The sequence below is a fragment of the Drosophila bipectinata genome, chromosome XR (assembly GCF_030179905.1).
Source record: "Drosophila bipectinata strain 14024-0381.07 chromosome XR, DbipHiC1v2, whole genome shotgun sequence".
Lineage (NCBI taxonomy): Eukaryota > Metazoa > Arthropoda > Insecta > Diptera > Drosophilidae > Drosophila > Drosophila bipectinata.
In genome coordinates, this window is record NC_091735.1 from 9,647,560 (window position 1) to 9,669,330 (window position 21,771).

General features: G+C 39.2%; 2 protein-coding genes across 7 annotated transcripts; one reads left to right on the forward strand and one right to left on the reverse strand.

Annotated features, from left to right (window-relative positions):
- The first annotated feature begins 2,720 nt into the window (after window positions 1-2,720).
- AnxB11 (Annexin B11) lies at window positions 2,721-7,527 on the forward strand. Of its 5 annotated transcripts, none has more exons than XM_043211238.2 (8): window positions 2,721-2,863; window positions 4,345-4,404; window positions 5,448-5,948; window positions 6,083-6,464; window positions 6,530-6,759; window positions 6,820-7,029; window positions 7,096-7,164; window positions 7,224-7,527. In XM_043211238.2, the coding sequence occupies exons 2-8, from the start codon at window positions 4,393-4,395 to the stop codon at window positions 7,287-7,289; spliced, it is 1,470 nt and encodes a 489-aa protein (XP_043067173.1). In that variant the 5' UTR covers window positions 2,721-2,863; window positions 4,345-4,392; the 3' UTR covers window positions 7,290-7,527. The 5 variants fall into 5 exon arrangements, with proteins under 5 accessions (XP_043067173.1, XP_043067175.1, XP_070139160.1 ...); XM_070283059.1 differs by lacking the exon at window positions 2,721-2,863 and adding an exon at window positions 3,397-3,556; XM_043211240.2 differs by lacking the exon at window positions 5,448-5,948 and having other exon boundaries at window positions 2,726-2,863.
- On the reverse strand, window positions 7,267-11,819 carry Traf-like (TNF-receptor-associated factor-like). 2 transcript variants are annotated; one of them, XM_017253868.3, is made up of 7 exons: window positions 11,714-11,801; window positions 11,303-11,437; window positions 10,818-11,237; window positions 10,597-10,745; window positions 8,841-9,100; window positions 8,245-8,360; window positions 7,267-8,188 (listed from the first exon to the last, which is right to left on the reverse strand). In XM_017253868.3, the coding sequence occupies exons 3-7, from the start codon at window positions 11,160-11,162 to the stop codon at window positions 7,880-7,882; spliced, it is 1,179 nt and encodes a 392-aa protein (XP_017109357.2). In that variant the 5' UTR covers window positions 11,163-11,237; window positions 11,303-11,437; window positions 11,714-11,801; the 3' UTR covers window positions 7,267-7,879. The 2 variants fall into 2 exon arrangements, with proteins under 2 accessions (XP_017109357.2, XP_017109356.2); XM_017253867.3 differs by having other exon boundaries at window positions 11,303-11,819.
- Between the last annotated feature and the right edge of the window lie 9,952 nt (window positions 11,820-21,771).

Here is a 21,771-nt window from a genome sequence, read left to right on the forward strand (position 1 = left end):
ACTGCAAGGGTATATCAACTTCGGCTCCTCCCGAAGTTAGCTTTACTTTCTTGTTGCTTATTTGTTTTTTGTTTTTGAAACAACAGCTGTTCAGTATTACCTTATTTCTTCATTTTTTTGGTCACACTACCTCGGCAGCTGAATAAAGTGCAAAATCGCTATCAGAATTTCAACAGCGGATTTTCGTCAACTCAATACTATGCTTAAACTAAAAAAATAACTCACCAAATGCTATCGGAAACAAAAAAAAAAGTATCAGAAAATGTTTTTTTCTTTAATTTTTTTGCACTAATTGCGTACGAACGTACGTTCGCGACCCCAGGAATAGCCTATATATCTTTTCTTTTTCTTTTTTTTTAAGGTAAGTTAAAGTGTGAATTGAAGAGATGAGTACCGGGTGTAATATCGGCTGTAGCCGTTCTTAATTTTTTAAAATTTGTTAGGTGTCGATAGTCGCTGCAAGCGATGGTACGACGGGGCTAGGTATGGCACATCGGAGCAAATTGAATGGACCCGAGAAAGAAGTCTGGACGAACCGGGCGGGATCCAACCGGTGTGATTGAAAGGAAAGCCGGGATCGAGGAGACACAAAAGAAAAAAAAGGAAAGAGAACGGCAACAGGAGGAGGACACGTGGAAAAAAATTATTAAAAATTCCCAATAATTTTCTACGGAGCTCTAACGTGAGTACGAAGAAAAAATGAAATCAAAAACAGTAAATTATAACGTTTCATTTGAGCTTCAGTACAATTCGAAGAAAGAGGACTTGGAGCTCGTCAACCAACTGGAGCCACCCGGAGGCGAAAATTTCTGCAGAAAAGGAAATTGGTCACCCTTCCCGGGTGGCCCACAGGTTTTTTTTGAAAATTACAAATTTGAAAAGTACCTGAAACCCTGTCCGTATCCTAGCGTTGATTATATACTTATTTATTTAAATTATTTATTTGTTATTTTTTTTTGTTTTTGTAATTCATCTATTAACTGTATTCGTCCCAAGGTGCCTCGGTTCATTGTTAGTTTATTATGTTTAATTTATGTTTAATATTTAAAAGTACTATCCACTGAAAGTATAAAAGATAAAATAAAAAAATTGAATTAGAACGAAATGTGAGTGATAAAATATAAAGGGGGGGAAGTGAAAACGCGTAATCCAGAATGTGAGAGTGCAGATCGATTGTGATGATCCCACGGATCCAGGATTTGGACCAAGGATGGGAAGCCTTCGTGGTGTCCAATACCGTAGGTTCTCGTGTCCGCTGTGTTTTTTGTTTTGTTGATTTGATAAATGGGTTAACGTAGTCGTTTTTACTTTTGCTGGTTTGGAATTTATTTATTTTTTTTGTTGAATTAGTGTATTATTATTTATTCACCGTATCTATTTTTTTGTGAGGCTGTCTTTTGGGGTTTTCCGGGTGTTCCCATCCCTGTAGGTGTTAACGCGTGCTAGCCGGCGGAGTGAAAAATCCAAACAAGAAAAGAAACAGGCAGACCCTTACAAATTCAAATCAGTTTGTCCATAGGGCAAACTTGAACATTTTCAAAATAACTTGCAAATGTACGCTTATAATGCGAAAACATATTTTTGGACCATTGGCAGGGCCTTATTTTAGGGGCATAGGAAATTTCTATGCCGGAGCTCTCCCACACACATACAAGTTAACTGAAGTTAACCAGGCACCGAATGCAGCGAGGGATAATCAACAACCATGATACAATTATAAAATTAATTATTATATAATTATTATTATTATATTAATTATTATAATTATTATTCTTCTTATTATATTATTATTATTATTGTTCCAAACCCGAACGATATGTCAGTGGAATGGACTACCTTATATAATTGTATCATGCCAACAACAACATTATCATTACACAACCCCCAATTTATATTATTTTACAGTATAAATGTGTGAAACGTCATACTCACAGCCTACATTCTGCTATTCGTTACTAATACGAATACGTCAAAATCATATTAATGTATTGGGGTGCTGAAAACTTAATTAAAATCATATCAATGTATCAAGTGCCGTCCATTGTTTTAGACCAAAAATTTCTAAAGCCTAGTACTGAGATGGAAAAATATTTTTTCCAGCTGTGGATGTAAAAACATTTTTTGACAGGGTTTTTTGCTGCCGTACTCCGATCACAAAAAATAAGTACCCAAAGTAACCACCCGCACCATAGAACGTTTTACAGGTACATACCTAGCGAAAAGATTAAAAAATGGATTCTTTCATCCAGTTTTACAGGGTAAGTATATACATGCAAGACATTTTTGGACCTTTTTGTGTTTTAATATTGTAGAAAATCAATATCAATCAATAAATCAAATCAATGCTTGCCAAAGTCAAGTTGATGAATGCGATGCGCTGAAAATTCCTTTCAGAATTGTGAGAAAACCAATATTTTAATGCCAATTTCATGAAATCAATTGCGGCAATTTAAACAAAAATCATTGTAAATTAATATTTTTAAACCCAAATAAAATTAAAACCCCAGTGGCTTAAAATCCACAAATGACTTCTAAAATGAGCTAAAATGGTCAATTTTTGAAATCAAATTCAAATAAATTTTAGGAGGGACCGTAGTATATAACATAAAATTATACGTTCACACTGTACGTTCACTTATATAAGCCTATAAGCCACTGTAGTAGGCTTATAGGTGAAAAATAGTTTTTGAAAATAACGTTTATTAAAGATGGACGACACCACATATTTGTACATCCCTGTGGTATCGACCTATCGGCCAATCGGCATATCTTATGCCAACAGGTAGTCGTCACGACTATATATATTTACAATACAATTTACTACAAAGTCCCGCATTGGTCGACGGATGTTCAGATACTTAAAGTAATTGAGAGTGTTTTTAATTATTTAGTTTTTTTTCCTGGACTTATTTAGTGCTTCAATAATAATTCAAATACAAATATTTCTTCCGTTCCGAATTTGTGCTTACTTAACATATGTCTAAATATTAAACTTTATACATATGTAGTTAATAAATAAAGCTGTGGTGTTTTTCTGACCTAATCCCAGAGACTTACATATGTAAATATGTATAGATACGCATAATGAGTATGTAAATATATATCCTCCAAAAAAGTGACGCATGATTCGTCTAGAGGGCTTGGAAACTTCTTGAAGTTTGAATACTATTGTATCTCGAAAGGCCCACAAAAACGATTTCACTGATACGAACACGTGCATGCAGTGCATCTGTGTGCGTTGCGGCTATCTGTTGATTGTTCATAGACAAGTGTAATTATTATTTAAATACGAATGGTTTTATACCAATGTATAAAACCAATGTATATAAAGTCTATATGATAGTATTTTTTCTAAAGTGTATTAAGATAATAAAAAAAACATTTATCTGTGTCAGGGGTCGTTAGATCTATATAATCTATATAGATTATAGATCTAAGTACGTAAAAAAGTAAATTCACCAGCTCTTCAGCTGTTTGACTGATTAAAATTGTCTACAACAATCAACCGAGATCATTATAAAACTAAATCAAATAAAGAACGGAACTTTTTTCATTAGTAAGTACCAGGAAAGTTTGGTGAAAGTTATGCCCGTTTATTGATATTTTCTTAATTTGTATTTCTTTTTTCACTGGTTTCGATTATATATCAATGAATTTTATTTATTTATTTATTTATCTACTTACATGTGTACATATGTATGAATATAAATGTTTTGTATTTTTTTCGAAATATTTTTAAATAATACGTCAATTTTTTTACGAACGTTAAAATATTTTACACTCTTTCTGTAAAATGTATCGTATAAATGAACAAAAGTTGACAAAGTAGAGAATAAAAGAAAATCACTACACGAACGAAACTTATTATGTAGTTTCATAAATAATATTCTGAAAAGGAAAAAAATTCAAACTTCAAGTCCCTTTTCACATAAGGGGCTCCCCACCATCACAAATTATAAATGGGAAATTACAAGGCTCCGACCCTTAATGGTATATAATGGATCAGGATCACCTCCTGAGTTAATATAAGCATGACCATCTATCTGTCTTTTCTTACGGGAACTAGTGCAATGTTTCAAGTCGATAACTTTAAAACTGAGATACTAATTCGCGGAAAAACAGACAGACAGACGGATAGTCGAACATGCTTATTTCAACTCAGGAGGTGATCCTGATCAAGAATACATATATATACTTAATGGGGTGGGAGATTGGATGTCTCCAAAATTATAATACCCAATGAAAGGGTATAAAAAATTGTACTATGTGATTGTGTTTAGTTGGCCACAATTTGTACTATTGAAAAGAAAATTTTATTTTAGTTTTCCTTTTTTACTTTTTCAGTACTGAATCTCAATTAAAGGAATACTCACGAATAGAATCTCCCTCATAATGTACCCCTTCGTAAGTTAAAATTTTTATTATTAACTAAGGTAGAAAAACCATTAATTTAAGCATGTCGATTTTTATACCCTTAAGAGGGTATTATAATTTTGTCCAAAAGTGTGCAACGCAGTGAAGGAGACATCTCCGACCCTATAAAGTATATATATTCTTGGTCAGGATCACCTCCTGAGTTTATATGTTTTTATCTGTTTCTACGCAAACTAGTCTCTCAGTTTTAAAACTATCGACTTGTAACTTTGCACACACCCTTTTTTCCTTTGCACGCAGTATATAAGTCGAAACGGCCGGTATCGCCCGACTATATCCTATATCCATATAACTGAACCATCGGAAATGGTTTTTTGTAGAAATACCAACTTTTTTTAAGATATTTTATTGTAATTAGATGGATTTATTATGATATTCTCATAAGGACCGGCCATATCCGATGTTTGCGATATATATCCGGTTTTAACTGGAAGGATATATCAACTTCGGCTCCGCCCGAAGTTAGCTTTCCTTTCTTGTTTCTATTTAAATAAGTGGATACAAGATACCCTTTTCAGGGTGAATTCCTGTTTGAGCTTTTTTTGAACTAAACTAAATAAAAAATAAATGTATTTCAGATATTTTAGGAGTGCCTACCGTGTTTGTCACAGTTATTTAACTATCTAACCCCCTTTAAAACTTTTTCAAAATAACTTCCTGTACTGGTGCAGCAAAAATATTCAATTTTAAGGGGCGAAAGAAGGCTTGAAAAAAATTTGAAACAAACTTGAACTGCGTCTATATTTTAGGAGTTACCATGCGAAAGCCTATAGAACTATCTTTTCTACTCGTTCATACGGACAAGCACACATGACAATATCGACTTGGCTGTTGATGCTGACCAAGAATATATATACTTTATGATTCCTTCTCTATGTTACATATATTCGCACGAATACAATATACCCTTATACTTTGCAAGTTCGGGTATCAAAATGGTAATGATCCGTCCTAGTAACCAATTTTATAAAATTTATCAACTAAATATTTTGTAAAACAATAAATTAATTTAGGGCTCTAGAATACCTGACCCGTTGCAACCTCCTACCTCGTCTAGCGAAACACCACGAGCGCCTTTTGGAGCTGGGTGGGTGCAACCGATGAATCAGAACCCACCATACCCGTTACCTACCCAGCTACAGTTCCAACCTCAGCGTCCGACCCAGGCGCACCCGTACATTGCCCATCAGAATGTTCGTGCCTCTTATCCTGCACCGATTTCGGCGCCCTACCCGAGCATTTCGTCCTCATCGAACCCAAACCCGTACCCATCACCTTCGCACAGCTCACAATTCGCTTCCCAACACCAATATCAACAGAATGTGCAACCAAGTTCAGGTAATACTTTTTATAAGGATCAGGAAGCCATATCAGCGGAAAATATGTACGGACCAGGACAAAATCAAAGGCAGGGATACGGAGGTGGAGGCGGAAATGGGCAGGGTCATTGGCATGGGAAAGGGTATGGGCATGGTCAACCGCACGAATATCGGCCACCCACAGCTCTTAAAGAGGTTCGTGATTAATCGCTGCCCATAACATGATCCATTAGAAGTTAAACCTTTGTTTTTATTACATTTGATTTATAAATGGATCTTATGCATCATGTATCGGCTGTTATTACTGTTTATTTGCCTGACTTTCGTAGGGAGCTCCTACTGTAAAGCCCGTGCAGGGTTTCGATCCAGTCAAGGATGCCCACGACCTTCGAAAAGCCATGAAGGGTTTTGGAACTGATGAGGAAGTGTTGATCAACATAATTTGCCGGCGGTCAAACGAACAGCGCCAGGAGATCCAGCGTCAGTATAAGACCCACTTCGGAAAGGATTTAATTGAAGACATCAAGTCAGAGACAAGTGGAAATTTCGAAAAGCTACTGGTCGGTCTTCTACGCCCAATCGTAGACTTCTACTGCGCTGAGTTAAATAATGCCATGGCTGGAATTGGCACCGATGAGGAGGTCCTCATCGAAATTCTCTGCACGCTTTCCAATATGGAGATCTATACAATAAAAAATCAGTACTTACGGTGTAAGTATCAATCGATAAGAGTGAGTTTATTAAAAAAGTTATAATTTTTTTTTAAATCTGAAAAGTGTATGGCGCTCATCTAGAGTCTGAGCTGAAGTCAGAGACATCTGGAAACTTTAAGCGGTTGCTTATCTCGCTTTGTACAGCGGCACGAGATGAAAGTGGACGCGTTGATCCCAACTTAGCCAAGGACGACGCCAGAGAATTGCTCAAGGCTGGAGAATTACGTGTTGGCACGGACGAGAGCATGTTTAATATGATACTCTGTCAGAGGAACTATCAGCAGCTGAAACTGGTCAGAAGACTTTAGTTAACGCCCTCCAAATGATTCCATATTCACTAATTTATTCCCCAGATATTTCAAGAGTATGAGAACATGACAGGCCACTCGCTGGAGAAGGCCATCAAAAAAGAGTTTTCTGGTGACATAATGGAAGGCCTAGTCGCCATATTCAGATGCGTCACTAACAAGGCCGAGTACTTCGCGTCGCGCTTACACAAGTCCATGGCTGGCATAGGAACCAACGACACCCAGCTGATCCGCGTCATAATTACGCGCAGTGAGGTAATGCAGTCAAAAAGTGGTGTACATTTTTTTCTGGCGTGGTGTAAATTTAGATTTTGCTTTCAGATCGATATGGTTGACATAAAGGTGGCATTTGAACGCTTATACGGCAAGTCCCTGAAGAGCTGGATTAAGGTAGGAACATTACACCATACCCCTGGAATATGTTACGAATCAAATATTTATTTTTCTAGGGTGATACCTCCGGCCATTACAAACATGCTCTTTACGCACTGGTGGGCGAACAGCGCTCTTCTTAACCATCTCTTTATTATTAAAATTTTAAATCGGAATGGATGCAATTATTCGAATACTTTATGTTTGATATACATTTATAAAATATAAGCCTATTTTGTTTCAAATATGTGGATAACGTTAGAGGCTGCCAATTAATTTATTAAAAAGACCTGTCTGTTTTCCAGCTCATTGTAAAGTTTTTTTTGTGCTTCCAATGCATTAATAAGAAATACAAAATATAATTACCTATTAAAATTTAAAGTATGTAATCAATTAAGCTTAGTATGAAGCTCTACTGCTCCCAAAAAAGCATTCATCAAAGCATTAGAAACTTCTACAGGTACACCAAACTATTTGCATTTAAATTTTGATAGATTCAATGTTATGTGCTCATCATAAAAATTTTTTAAACTTTTAATAAAATAATCTATTAAAAAATTATTAGATGTATTAGAATTGACCATAAGGGTATTTTTATAAATAGTGCAACCTTTACAATTTAAAAAACCAGGAACAAATATTTTTGATTTTTATATGAAAGTCTCCTTTTTTGTTATTTGACTACCACTGACTTTTATGAGCATAAAATGACTTTTATGAGCCAAAAAATGTACTACTTTAGTACTCGGACTTCTATAAAAAGAGAGTCATTGCGTAGGTAGTTGCGGCTGGCGATCACCTTGTGGGGAATATGGAAATATTGGTTACTGTGGATAAAGTCATCGCTCTTTTTGCGGACGAATATCAATTTAACGTAGTCCTGGGCTTCTGATATATTCGAGCTCTGGTCGCGTATCACAATCTCAGCTTGCAACCGGCAAGGCCATGCAAGGAGTGGATCGTATTCACCGGCAAGGACGTTGAGGCAGGCGATCAGATTCCGTCCCTTCCAGGTGCCCTTTCCATTTAAGTAAATATCCAACTGAATCAGAATATAGATTAAGTACATCTCCTAGAATCGTGTTTGACTTTACATACCCGCAGAGCGTATCCAAAGGCTTTGTTGGAAAACATCGCACTGTGCAAGATTGTTTCGTACTGCTTTGCTTCGTCCATTTTCTTGGAATAGTCCTTGATGCGCCAAATTAAATGGCCTAAACATATGATTTGATTCATTAGGAACCTTATTAAGAATTTAGCCTTGGAAATGCCCTAAATAAATATGGATTGACACCTCCAATCTTCCCAACCCAACAATTTTTTTAAAAGTAATTTAAAAAAACTGACCTAATTGTGTGCAAAATACACAGAAAACATGTTTTTTTAAGAAAAAAACTATACTGACCTTTGCGATTGAGATTGCCCTTGATCCTTTTTCGTGACAAAAATGGATTTCAGACATTTTGGGCGTAAATAAAAAGGTGGCCAAAGGTAGCCGTTTATGAATATTTTCACCCAAATTTATTACGTACTTAATATAATACTTTTTTTTAGCGGTAGAACCATTCAAATGAAATGAAATACTTATAGGTAGACTTAAAAAGAATTTCGAAATTTCAATAATATTTCCTTCAATAATAAAATGATATTTTTAAGTTATGAGTGTATTTAGATACATACATATATAACCATACCTTTTATGTTTTGAAAACTAGCTATGCGTTGCTGCATAGCTATTTGGCTCTCCAAGTCCGACAAATTTTGCATGGTCTGATGTAAAGCTCGATCCAACTTATCGCAGCGCTCCTCCGTCTCACAGACAATGTTCTTTATGTTTTTGACCTCGTAGTCTAGAGTGGCGTGTTTCGATGTGATGTGGTCACTACTACCTAGTTTAGTCTTGATATCCTCATTGATCTCATGCATAAACTCTTCTATCTGAAAGAACTTATCACTAGAACAAACAAATGAATCTCTATTTATAATTGTAACATACTTTGATTTTTGTTAGGCTATTAGAAGAAAAGAAGAAAGGAAAGCCAAAATTTAACAGAGCCGACTATAAATTATATAGTCACATAGTATACATATACCCTAAGGATTATATATATGTACATATATCGACGCATTTCTGCAAAAGTATCGTATGTCGAAAAGTTGAACTTTACAGAAAAAATTTCCTTAACAGAAGTTTTTAAGAAAGGTAATGTCAAAACTATAATTACATTTTTAACTCTACCGAAACTATAGATCTTTAAGTTACAATTTTTGTTTGTTTACTGGCACAAATATTTTATAAAAATATGGCAATAAAATCTCAATTTGGGAAAAAGTTGTATGATATGAAATCTTTATTTTTTTACTGGCACAAATATTTTATATAAAATATGGCAATAAAATCTCAATTTGGGAAAAAGCTATATGAAAGTATACTTACGATACTTTCGTAGAAAAGCGACGATATGTCTGTACATAAAAATGTATAAATATATATGGAGTTTTGAAAAGATTTGGATTATTTTTATATCCTTAAGAGGTTATTATAATTTACGAGGGCTGTCTAATGAATAACCGACCTAACAATGATGCACGCGACTTTTTCAAATTTTTTTTTTACTTTTTTTTTACACCCTTTTAAATAGTACTTGATGTCTTTGTCTGCAAAATACATACGAGTTCACGAAAGAGATTGCCTCCTCATTTGAAAGAAAATCTCTGGCCGCCGAGCGCAGTTTTAAGTTGAGGAAACAAAAAAAAGTCGCTTGGTGCGAGATCCGGTGAATGGTGCGATGAGATGGTGCGTTGTCTTGGTGGAACAAGACTTTCTTTTTTTGCAAATGTGGCCGATTTTTCGAAATTTCTTGTCCAAAAAGCTTGTTCAATAATGATGCGTAGTATGTTCCTGTTATAGTTTTTCCTTTTTCAAGATAGTCGATAAAAATAATTCCATGGCTGTCCCAAAAAACACTCCCCATCACTTTCCCAGCCGAATACACAGCTTTAGGTTTTTTGGGGCCGGTTCCCCCTTTTCAATCCACTGTTTAGATTGGATTTTTGTTTCGGGCGTATAATGATGAATCCAAGTTTCGTCTACAGTTATCAATCGGCGCCAAAACTCGGTCTTTTTGCTCCTAAACTGAGCCAACAGAGCGCTGGAAATGTTCATGCGCGCACGTTTGTGGTCTAGCGTAAGCAAATGCGGCACCCAACGCGCGGACAGCTTTCTCATGTCAAAAAGTCAATGGAAAAATTTAGTTACGGGTAATTCAAAAAGCCAGGAAAAAAGAGTTATAAAATTAAAGTTTTCTTCCTCAAATAAGTATTTTAAAGATATGGTAACTTCTAGATGATCGTAGAGTATACGGGTATTTTTTAGTCGTGTGAATGTATGTATAATAGAGAAGGAATCATCCCCGAACCTATAAAGGTTCCGATTTTGCGATTACTTACCGGTTTAGCCTCTCGTTCTCAAAAATAATCTCCTCTAGTTTTAGAATATTATCATTCAACTGATTCTGATGGATGTTAACGTCCATCGTAAGCTGGTGAACCAGCTTGTGGGCTTCATCGAGACGTTCTTCTACTTGATCCTTTAGGGACTAAGATTAGAATTGCAATATATAGTAATGTATAATTTATTCAGTAATCAAACCCAAAATTGGAGGACTTACGCGAGTAATATCGCAGCAGTACTGGAAATCAAGTCGATTCTGCTCAGCAACAAAACTACGTTGCGATAACTCGTCTTCCAGCTGGCTTCGAAGGCTCCCGACTTGCTCCTCCATATCTCGAGTCCAATCTTCGACCACCTGGTTCTGTTTTCTGATGTTTCCCACGTCAGTGATGAGGTGCAGACGTTGCCTGATCTCCTCGTTGAGCACTGAACGTATGGCACCCACATCCTGCTGCAGCACCTGTAAACGGTGGACCGAATGCTCCTGGTGGTCCATTATGACACTCCCGCACTGGTTCTGGAGCTGTTTGTATCGAGGGCACTCTTTTAAATGCATGCGCATGCGAACCCGTGGTATGAAGGCTTGGCAGCCATTGGAGCATTCCTCCAGCACCTGTCCGCAGTGGATTAGATGTTCCTGGAGTAAACACGACGACAAAACCAGATTAAAACCGGATAGACACATAAAATAATTAGTCGTACCGTAAATGTTTGGGCCTCAAACCACTCGTTGCAGAATAAACATGATGATTTCTCATACTTAACGATAGTGGTTGACTTTTGTGGGCTTATGCTCAGGTTTCGATCCGTTAGGTCTTCTCTAGACAACGCCTTGGTCTGAGACATAGTCAAAGGTGGGATAAAAGCGATACAATCAAATAGTCTGGTTCTGTAGCGAAAATTCTGTGGCACTCCAAAGGCAAACTTATACAGACTAAGTCTTATCGAAAATGATTAAGAATTTTCATTGGTATAGTCATTCGTTGTTCTCAATAGTCATATCTGTACACACACATATATATTCTAAGTTTGAGCGTATTAAAGTCTGTTTGTACAGATACCATTTGTATCTGTGTTTTAAACCAAAAACTATAGATTATATTGAACACGAACCGACAAGCGGGAGCTGCGTCTGTTTTCATCTATAGAACGTTACCAAAATCCGATCGAGGTAATAACCGTACCTTACACCGTGGTGGTGCATAACGTAGTGGAATTTTTTGATAAATATATTTATAGGCGTATGTGTGGTCTAAGAAAGATAACATTATCAATGGAAGCGTGCGACCATGTTTTTATCAATGCGAATAAGAACGAGGCATTCATCCAGCCTATGTAACGCGGCACAGTGGGCCCTTTCAGTAGTTTACCTTAATAAAAATATTAATATGTACAATAATAGGGGAAAAAAATATTCCGGGCGCGACGGGGTGTTTCCCCCCGGGCCCGGACTTCTGAGAAGGGGCCCGGATTTTTTGCAAAAACTTAAAATAACTGTGTAAAAAATAAATGCTCCGCAATGTTTTAAAGAAATCGCTAAGATGAGAAATGATCAGTGATAATGTGTACCGAATATAAAGAGCAAAGAGCTTCTTAGAAGTTAAGAAGTTATGTTAAGTTAAGTTATTAAGGTCAGCCCGGAAGAAGCTTATTTATAAGACAACGGACATCGGGAAATTCCAGTCCTGGATGTGCTCTGCCGCGGATCGTAACACAACTCTGGAATCCCCCGATCAGATTGAGGCGGCCGTCGAGGAACTGACTGCACCAACCCAAGCTGCAGCAGCCGAGGCAGCTCCAAGGCTTTCGAACCGCCCGAGAGCCACTGACGGGGATATCCATTTTTGGAATCCAGACATTACGGCTCTCAAGCTGGAAAAGCGGCGACTCAGGCGGGTCTGGATGCTGTCCAGAAACCCGAGGGACAAGACCAACCTGAATAGAGTCTCCAAGTGGCTCTCTGAACTCTTGGCGGACTTGAGAAAGGAAGCGTTCGACGGGTTTGTTGAACAGTAGGAACCGGGTGACCCACAAAACAATCTGTGGCGTGTCACGAAAAGCATATAACGTCCTCTTAAGAGGATCCCACCTGTTCAGCGAACTTACGGCAGTTGGTGCAGATCAGAGACGGACCGAACCAACGCGTTCACCGAACACCTGGTAAGCGTATTCTCCCCTTTCTACCGCTTCTCGCCAGAAGAGGCAGCAGAAACGAAACAACTCTTGGCAGAGCCCGCACGAGGCGACGACAGAATACCACCTGTGACGGAAGAGAAGACAGCCGTCCAGATTTCACTTTTGGGCAACAACAAGGCTACGGGCGATGATGGCATCAATGCAGCTGCATTAAAACTGCTGCCACCTCCAAGCATCAAGGTACTGACGACAATTTATAATAGATGCTTAGAAATAGGGTACTTTCCGACCAACTGGAAACATGCTCTGGTAACCATGATACCCAAGCCCAGAAAACCCGAAGCCGATCTTGCCTCTTATCGTCCGATTAGTCTCCTATCGATACTCTCCAAAATACTCGAAAGAGTGTTTTTGAGTAGAGCATTGCAGTACTGGACGAGGCTGGTCTGATCCCCAATCACCAGTTTGGCTTCAGGCGGTCCCACGGAACACCGGAACCCCGGAACAATGTCACAGAGTGGTGCAGTATATCCTGGACGCCTCCGAAACCAAGAAGTACTGCCTGGCTGTAATGCTTGATGTCAAACAAGCCTTCGACCGGGTCTGGCACTCCGGTCTCCTTCTTAAATTGAAGACTAACCTGCCCAGACCTTACTACCTCTTTCTGGAGTCGTTCCTGAAGGACCGCAAAATTTGCGGTCAGATGCGGAGAGGCCACTTCCGGACTCAGGGAGGTTCACGCCGGAGTCCCCCAAGGCAGCGTGCTGGGCCAATGTCTACACGGCCGATCTCCCAGTTTTGCGGAGCCCCAACATAATGGCAGCGACCTATGCGGACGATACCGCCTTCCTGACCGCTGCTGACAACGCTACAGAGTCATGCAGGAGCAACTAGATCTTCTCGGCGATTGGCAGAGAAGGTGGAATATTCAAGTGAATAACGATAAATCCACCGCCACCACATTTTCTCTCCGTCGGGGAAATCCTCAACAGCTCCCCCATCCCAAGATACCTGGGCTTCACGCTAGACAGGGGGCTTACTTGGAACCCTCACCTAGTCAAAAAGCGAAAGCAGTGTGAAGTAAGATTGAAGGCGTACTATTGGCTGATGGGTAGGAGGTCGAAGCTAAGGACCTCTTCGAAAATTCTAATCTAAAAGGCGATTATTCAGCCAATTTGGAGATGCGGGATCCAGCACGGCCAGCAAGACTAATATTCAGACTATCCAGACGTTTGAAAATAGAGCCCTCCATATCGCCCACTGGGGCCAACGTCTACCATGACAACCAGACAATCCACGAGTTGCTTGGCTTCCCATGGGTGAAGGAGGAGATCCAGAGAAGCAGCAGCAAGTACATCCAGAGACTACGCAACCACCCCAAGGAGTTGGCGACCACTCTCCTCGACAACAGCGAACAGATGCGGCGGCTGCGCAGAACTCACCCGCTGGAACTTATCCGGAATAACTCTTAGACTTTCTTATTTTTCCAACTCTAACTTAAGTTACACATAAGCCAAGTTTTCTGCCACAATATTTAATGGTTGTCCCTGTTGGACAGTTTTAAATAAAACTGCACCTGTCATAATAAAAAAAAAAAAAGATCTTGCCAGAAAAATTGTCAGCGCAATGTAGCATTACAAACTCACGCTACATTTCGGGTAACAATACCCTTAATGTTTTCGGAAGTATTAGAAGTTTTCATCATTGTTTCCATTCTAATTTTGGATTCTTAATGTAGGGCATTGTACATACTTCAGATAATGATAATTGCCGTCAAAGCTCTAATAGATCGCTTTATAGGGCTTGATGAAAACGAATTCAATCAATGCATAACTGTTAAAGTTGAGCAGCACATCTGTTACAAGCATCAAACGGCATACAATGTAAGCAGTCAATGAGAATTTCAGGTTCAATAACAAAACTGGAACGAAATCTCCGAGCAGTACAGTGGACAACAATATAATATGACTGAGACCCAATGCCCAATGTATGCAACGAAGTTTCAACAACCTTCAACATAAAGGCAACTGGTACACTGAGGATGCCCTCTGATTGCACAGCCCGCTATGTTAATGTGAGCTTGACTACATTTGCCACTATGAATACTGCGATACGAACTTCGTTCAGTCGATTTTGAAACATTTCTGTGCCCATAAACACAACATCAGAATCTTTCATAGGGATCTCCACCCAATCACAAAATATGGACGACTCAGAACTAAAGGTTCTGCAACGTCGACTAGCCGTGATAAGAAGAAGAACTTCACCGTATCAACTGGACCACCAGACAACCATTTCGTTTGTAGCATTGACCATCTAAATTATTATACTGGTTCTAATATGTGTATACATCTTGCGATATAAACGCGATATAAACGGTGCTGCCGAATAACATATGTTGAATAGTGGGAATAAATCCGAGTTTCCGAATAAGCCAATAGAAAAATAAGAAAGATAACGAGGAAAAAAACACTGTGCTCTCGATAGAAGTTTAGAATAGATGTTTTTAGATTTTAACGAGAGGAAAGTAAGATTATACTGTAGAGTCCATTGCATTTCGAACATAAGACCCTACGCATAAGTCGAACTGTTGCGCATAAGACAATGGCTAAGGAATAAGGGACTAATTCTTCTAGTCCTTTTTTTAGAAATGTGAAAATGTAAGCGTGTTAAAAAATGTACTCCATATTGGGAGTGTTCCTGACACATAAACCGTATTCCAGTATCAGACGCAGCAAATGAAAATATAAATAAAATTTTAGTAATATAGGAGTCGTTTAATTCTTTTGACCACTTTTTAATAAAAGCAAGGACACCTTTAGCCTTAATAACAAAGATGAAAATATGGTCGAAAAATTTGAATTTCAAGTCTAATGGGATGCCCAGATCATTAACCTGAGAGAGGACATCAGTACACCAAAACATAAATGTAATAGCCGACCTAACGAATTTCGAACATGGTTAATTTAACCTTGGGACATGTCAAACATGCCCGCGTTGAAATCATAATAAGTGATAAAGATGGCGAGTTATCGATATTAGATAGGGAAATTTGGGATATTAGATAGTTTTGGGAAATTAAAGTCACCCAGACCTGTAAGTGTTTTGGTCAATACCGGTGGTTGGACGGTGGTTTACCCTGTTGGGTAACTCTATCGAGGTTTTCGTTCAATTAGCCACGAGGACAAATCGGAAAATTGCTCATTTGCACTAGAAAATTCGACGGATAACACAGTGCGACAGTGATTTTGAACTTTTGAAGAGACCTAGTAGGAATTGTTGATTAGGTCGAATATAGTACAAAACCGTGAAATGTTGAAATGTTTCTAACACCCTCAAAATCTTGATTTATTTAGAAAAAACGGTTTTTCGGGACTTTTTTCCTCTTAAAAATTCCTTAACGCTTAATTTTAAACGGATTTTACAATTTCCGACGTTTTTAAATAGTTAAATGTTGTAACTTTTTTTTTAACTCTTAAAAAAAAAATATATTGTAAATTAATTAAAACAAACAAAATAAAATTTTTACACAAGAAACTGACATTTTGAATTTTTGTCGTGTTTTTCGTAATTTGATGCAATTTTTTCAAAAAATGGTATTATTTTTTATACTTATCAATATTGTCTCATTAATCCTGAGACGAGACCAATTTCATTACAAAATTAAGAAAATTGTTGAAGTTATAAGGCTTTTCCCAAAACAAGTCAGTGCAATTTTACTAGCGCTCCGGATTAAAAGTGTGTAAAAGAAAGGAATAATCGAAATGGAAGGGTACTAACTTCAACAATATTCATAATTTCCTAATGAAATTGATCTTAAATCAAATCACATCATCTTGGCGGCCAATTGACATCGCCATTACGTTAGATAACACGGCCATTGAATTTGTTGCGCAAAAAAGCCATTGTTTTGTTAGCTGTGTGGCAAGTGGCACCGTCCTGCTGAAGCCACATATCGTCCACATCCATATCTTCCGATTCGGGCCATAAAAAGTTCGGTTTCATCACACGATAGCGGACACCATTCACAGTCACTGCCTGACCGGCCTCATTTTGAAAAACTGCGGCCCGATAATGCCGCCATCCCATAAACATCTTCTACAGACCCGATTCGCTCGAATTTTTCCACGATTTTTTCTATTTTACGCACATTTGGACGATCAAATTGACAAAAAAACAAGAAAGGAAAGCTAACTTCGGGCGGAGCCGAAGTTGATATACCCTTGGAGTTAAAACCGGATATATATCGCAAACATCGGATATAGTTGATCGATCCTTATGATTACATCATAATAAAACCAATTAACTAAAATAAAAAATCTAAAAAAATGTCCCAAGCTTCTATCTTCAAAAACACAAAAGTTTATATTTCTACCAAATACCATTTCCGATCGTTCAGTTATATGGCAGCTATAGGATATAGTCGGCCGATCCTAATGAAATTCGGTAGGATGGATCAACTGGCCAAAAATAGAATCTGTATTAAGTTTCAGCTTTCTATCTTCAAAAACACGAAAGTTGGGTCATTTTCGATCGTTCAGTTATATGGTAGCTATAAGATATAGTCGGCCGATCCTTATGAAATTTCATGTCGTAATGTTTTGCCAAAAATAGCTTTCCTGTAAAATTTGAACTCTGTAACTCTAAAAACACCAAAGTTGTACCATTTCCGATCAATCAGTTATATGGCAGCTATAGGATATAGTCGGCCGATCCGGGCCGTTCCGACTTATATACTGCGTGCAAAGGAAAGAAGGGTGTGTGCAAAGTTTCAAGACGATAGCTTCTAAACTGAGAGACTAGTTCGCGTAGAAACAGACAGACAGACGGACAGACAGACGGACAGACGGACATGCTCATATCAACTCAGGAGGTGATCCTGATCAAGAATATATATACTTTATAGGGTCGGAGATGTCTCCTTCACTGCGTTGCACACTTTTGGACAAAATTATAATACCCTCTGCAAGGGTATAAAAACACGAAGTCCACGATATGCATTTTGATTTGAACGCCCATTTGCCTAATAAGTCTGTATAACTTTAATACGGTGTTGGATTGTGTATCTCTCCATGGTTCAAATTTAGTAAGTCTAAAATACAGAAATGTCAAATAATTTTCGGAAAAAATCTTGGCGTTTAGGTGTGGTTCACATTCAACATCGGCCCTTACAATTTAACCACCCTTTATATCCGATCTTAGCTGCAAGTTTATATCAACTTCGGGCTCCACCCAAAGTTTCCTTCTTTGTTTTATCAAATTTATAACCAAAAACTCGATGAACTCGTCTTGGCCCTCGTCATTTGCAACATTCATAAGGCTAATAAAGAACACCCGAAACCCAAAAAAAAACATTTTGAAAAGTTGAATTTTTCAAGTATGTAATCATATCAATCTGCAATCATATGGGCATTTCCTGGGGTCGCAACCAGGAAATGCCCATATGATTGCAGATTGATGTTATCTTAAGATACAAATGTGATGAAATACTTTATTGAAGGACTTTAAAAAAATGACTCATGGCCAAAAAAAGTGGTCGCCCGCCCCATAATGCGCATGCCTAAAGCAGGCCAGACGGCTGTGGGCATAGCTGATTAAGATTATACAGTTTAACAGTGTATTAATTTTTTTTTTTTTTTTTTTTTTTAACGTTGCTTTTATTTCTTGAATCTTCTCTTTGCGAGACTAACAAGAGGTGTATCAAATCTTATATTTTTAACTTAACTAACAGTCATATTGACTAATACGGAGTTAGACGGCCCTAAAAATCGATTGCTGGGTTGGGAGGTCGTTGCGTCTAAGGCGGGATACGCTAGAAACCCGAGTCAATCCCCGAGCGAGAAAATTTGGGTGCGAAGACAGTTTTTCTTTGTATGACTCTTTTTGCTTCTGGATTTCGTCTTTCACTGCGAGGATGCCCAGATCCCGGTGGATGTTTTCGTTGCGAACATACCAAGGTGCCCCTGTGATAGTTCTCAGGATTTTTGATTGTGCGCGCTGTATGATGTCTATGTTGCTGCTGCTCGCGTTCCCCCACAGCTGGGAGCCATACGTCCAGATTGGCTTTAGGACTGAATTGTACAGTAGTAACTTGTAGTCCAGGCACAGTGGCGATCGTGAGTTTATGATCCAGTGGAGGCTGCTGGCTTTCAGTTTTAGATGCATCTTTTTGCATTCGATGTGCTTACGCCAGGTAAGTCGTCTATCAAGGTGAACGCCAAGGTACGTTACGTCGTTAGCTTGAGGGATCTGCATACCGTTTAGTAAAAGCGGAGGGCATGTTTGTCTATTAAGAGTAAACGTTATATGTTTACACTTTTGTTCGTTTATTTTAATGCGCCAGTCGGACAGCCACCTTTCCACTATTGTGAGATGATTAGCCAGTTGGGTTGTTGCCTGCGTTGGGCATCTGGAGCGACTAAGAATAGCGGTATCATCGGCGAACGTTGACGTTGTTAGTTGTGCGCTCGTAGGAATATCCGCAGTATACAAAACATATAGACACGGCCCGAATGCGCTTCCCTGTGGAACTCCAGCTTCGATGGTGTAGTCGCCCGAAGTAGCTGCGTTGCATCTCACTGAGAATACCCTATTGAAGAGGTATGATTCCAGTAGCTTGTGGGTGTATGTTGGCAAATACGTTTTAATTTTGTGCATGAGACCGATGAGCCAAACTCGGTCAAAAGCTTGCGATACGCCGAGGAAAATAGCGCTGCAGTATTCTCGTTGTTCGAAGGCTGAGCGTATTTCGGATGTTAATCTGTTCACTTGTTCGATGGTTCCATGGTTTCTTCGAAAGCCAAATTGGTGTGCCGGGATGATATTGCAAGCTTCCAGATGTGGTATTATGCGAGTTAACAAGCATTTTTCAAACAGTTTAGACAAACAAGATAGAAGGCTTATTGGTCTGTATGATGACGGAATTGTGTGGTCTTTTCCAGGCTTCGGTATCATTATAATAATGGATTTCTTCCACTTTTTTGGGAAATAGCCAAGATTAATGATTCCATTAAATAGTTTGCAGACGACCTCTATAGCGCATTTTGGAAGTTCGATCAGCATCTTTGGGGTCAATAGGTCACCACCGGGAGCGTTTTGTGGTGGTAGCCCTCTTATGACTTGTTGGAGTTCGGGCGGCCGGAGTGGGGGTGCGGCTGGCTGAGGGGAGGACTCTGGCTGAATTACTGGCAGGAGGAATGAATTTGAGGCTGGGATTGGCTGGAAGACACTTTGGAGATGTGTGGCGAATGTGTCAGCTCGGTCTTCGTTGCTGCGAGCCCAGCATCCCGAAGAGTTTCTTATCGGGGTGGTCGTTTCAATTGGGGCACTAAGATTTGGGTGGGCCCTCCACAGGGGGTACTTTGTGCTTGTTGGCGAGAGATTCTGGATGTACCTCAGCTGTGCATTTTCTTCCTGTTGGTGAAGAGCCTGGTCGAGTGATCGGGTTGCTTCCTTAAGGCGTTGTTTTGAAGCTGGTGATCTGCTGTTTTGCCAATCACGACGCGTGCGCCTCTTTTCTCGCACGAGCTGTTCGATTTGCTGATTAGATTTGAAGTGTTTGTTTCGGTCTACTTCTTTCCTATGAGGAGTAGAGATTTTAGCTGCCGCAACGAGTACTTCTTCCAGGGCGCTCGTAGTGTAGTCGATGTCCGATTCCATGTTAAAATCCGGGGCGAGTTCTATGTGGGCACTCACGTACTTTTTGTATTTTAGCCAGTTTGTTTTTGTCGTCGTCAGACTGAAGGGGTGTTCGGTTATTTCTGGGCTTTGAAGAAGCGTTAGAAGCACAGGCGAGTGGTCTGATGATAAGTCCGAGACTGCTTTGGCACTTATTAGATTGCGAGGTATGTTTTTTGTCACTGCAAAATCAATAAGGTCTGGGAGCTTTCGTGAGTCTGTTGGCCAGTATGTGGGACTTCCAGGGGAAACGTAGTCCAGTTTATTTTTCACATTTATAATTGCATTGTACAATTGTCTTCCTTTGGGAGTCACTAGACGTGATCCCCAGTGCGTATGTTTGGCGTTGTAGTCTCCTGCGGCTATAAATCGATCCCCAAGTGAATTGTAGAAGTCCATAAATTGTCCTTCCGAGATTGAGAAGCGAGGAGGGCAGTAAACGGCAGCAATTGAAAGGATTCCGTTGCTTGACTGAATTTGTATCGATGTGGCCTGCAAGAAGTTTGTTGCAAACCTTTTGTGAAAATGGTGTTTAATTCGTTCTCTGATTAGAACTCCAGTTCCGCCGTGGGCTTTCCCATCTGGATGATCTGTTCGGTAGATTGTGTAGCCTCTTATATGAAAGTTGTATTTGCTTGTAAGATGCGTTTCCACCAGTAGCATAACGTCAATATGGTTTTCGGTCAAGAATTGTGACAATTCTAGTTTATGCCGTGAGACACCATTGGCGTTCCACATTGATATTCGTAGCGCCTGCATAGATTATTTGGACTGTTGTGCTACGAGCAGCTGTATCACCATGTTCTGGTTTTGAACAAGCGTTTGCATGGTCGTTTTCATGAATGACATAAGCTCCATCATACTCTGTTGGAGGGTAAGCATCATAGTTTCCGTTTTGCTGTGTGGCTGTTCTGGGGCCTGTTGAGCGCTTTGAGAGTTAGGCTGAATTGGAATTTCCCTTCCAGATCGTAGAGCATCGGCATAGGAGAAGCCGTTGGTGGTGTTTAGTGGACCGAATGAGGATCTCGCAGCTTTGGCGAAGAAGACGTCTGGCGTGGTTTTTGACGAAACGTACGCATTCTGTGGATTTTGGTTGCGCGTTGCGGTCGCTTGACGCATGCGACTCTTTAACTCCTTATACACAATACATCCTCTATAGTTTGCCGTATGGCTGCCTCCGCAGTTTCCACATTTCTTCACGGTACTGTCCTTGTTTGTAGTGCAGCAAGCGGACTTGTGGGCGTCCCCGCAGACTACACAGACAGCCCGAAGTGTGCAGTAAGACCTTGTGTGTCCATACTCTTGATAGTTAGTGCATTGCACTGGACCGTTGCGTTTATGTGGCTCTTCAACAGTGA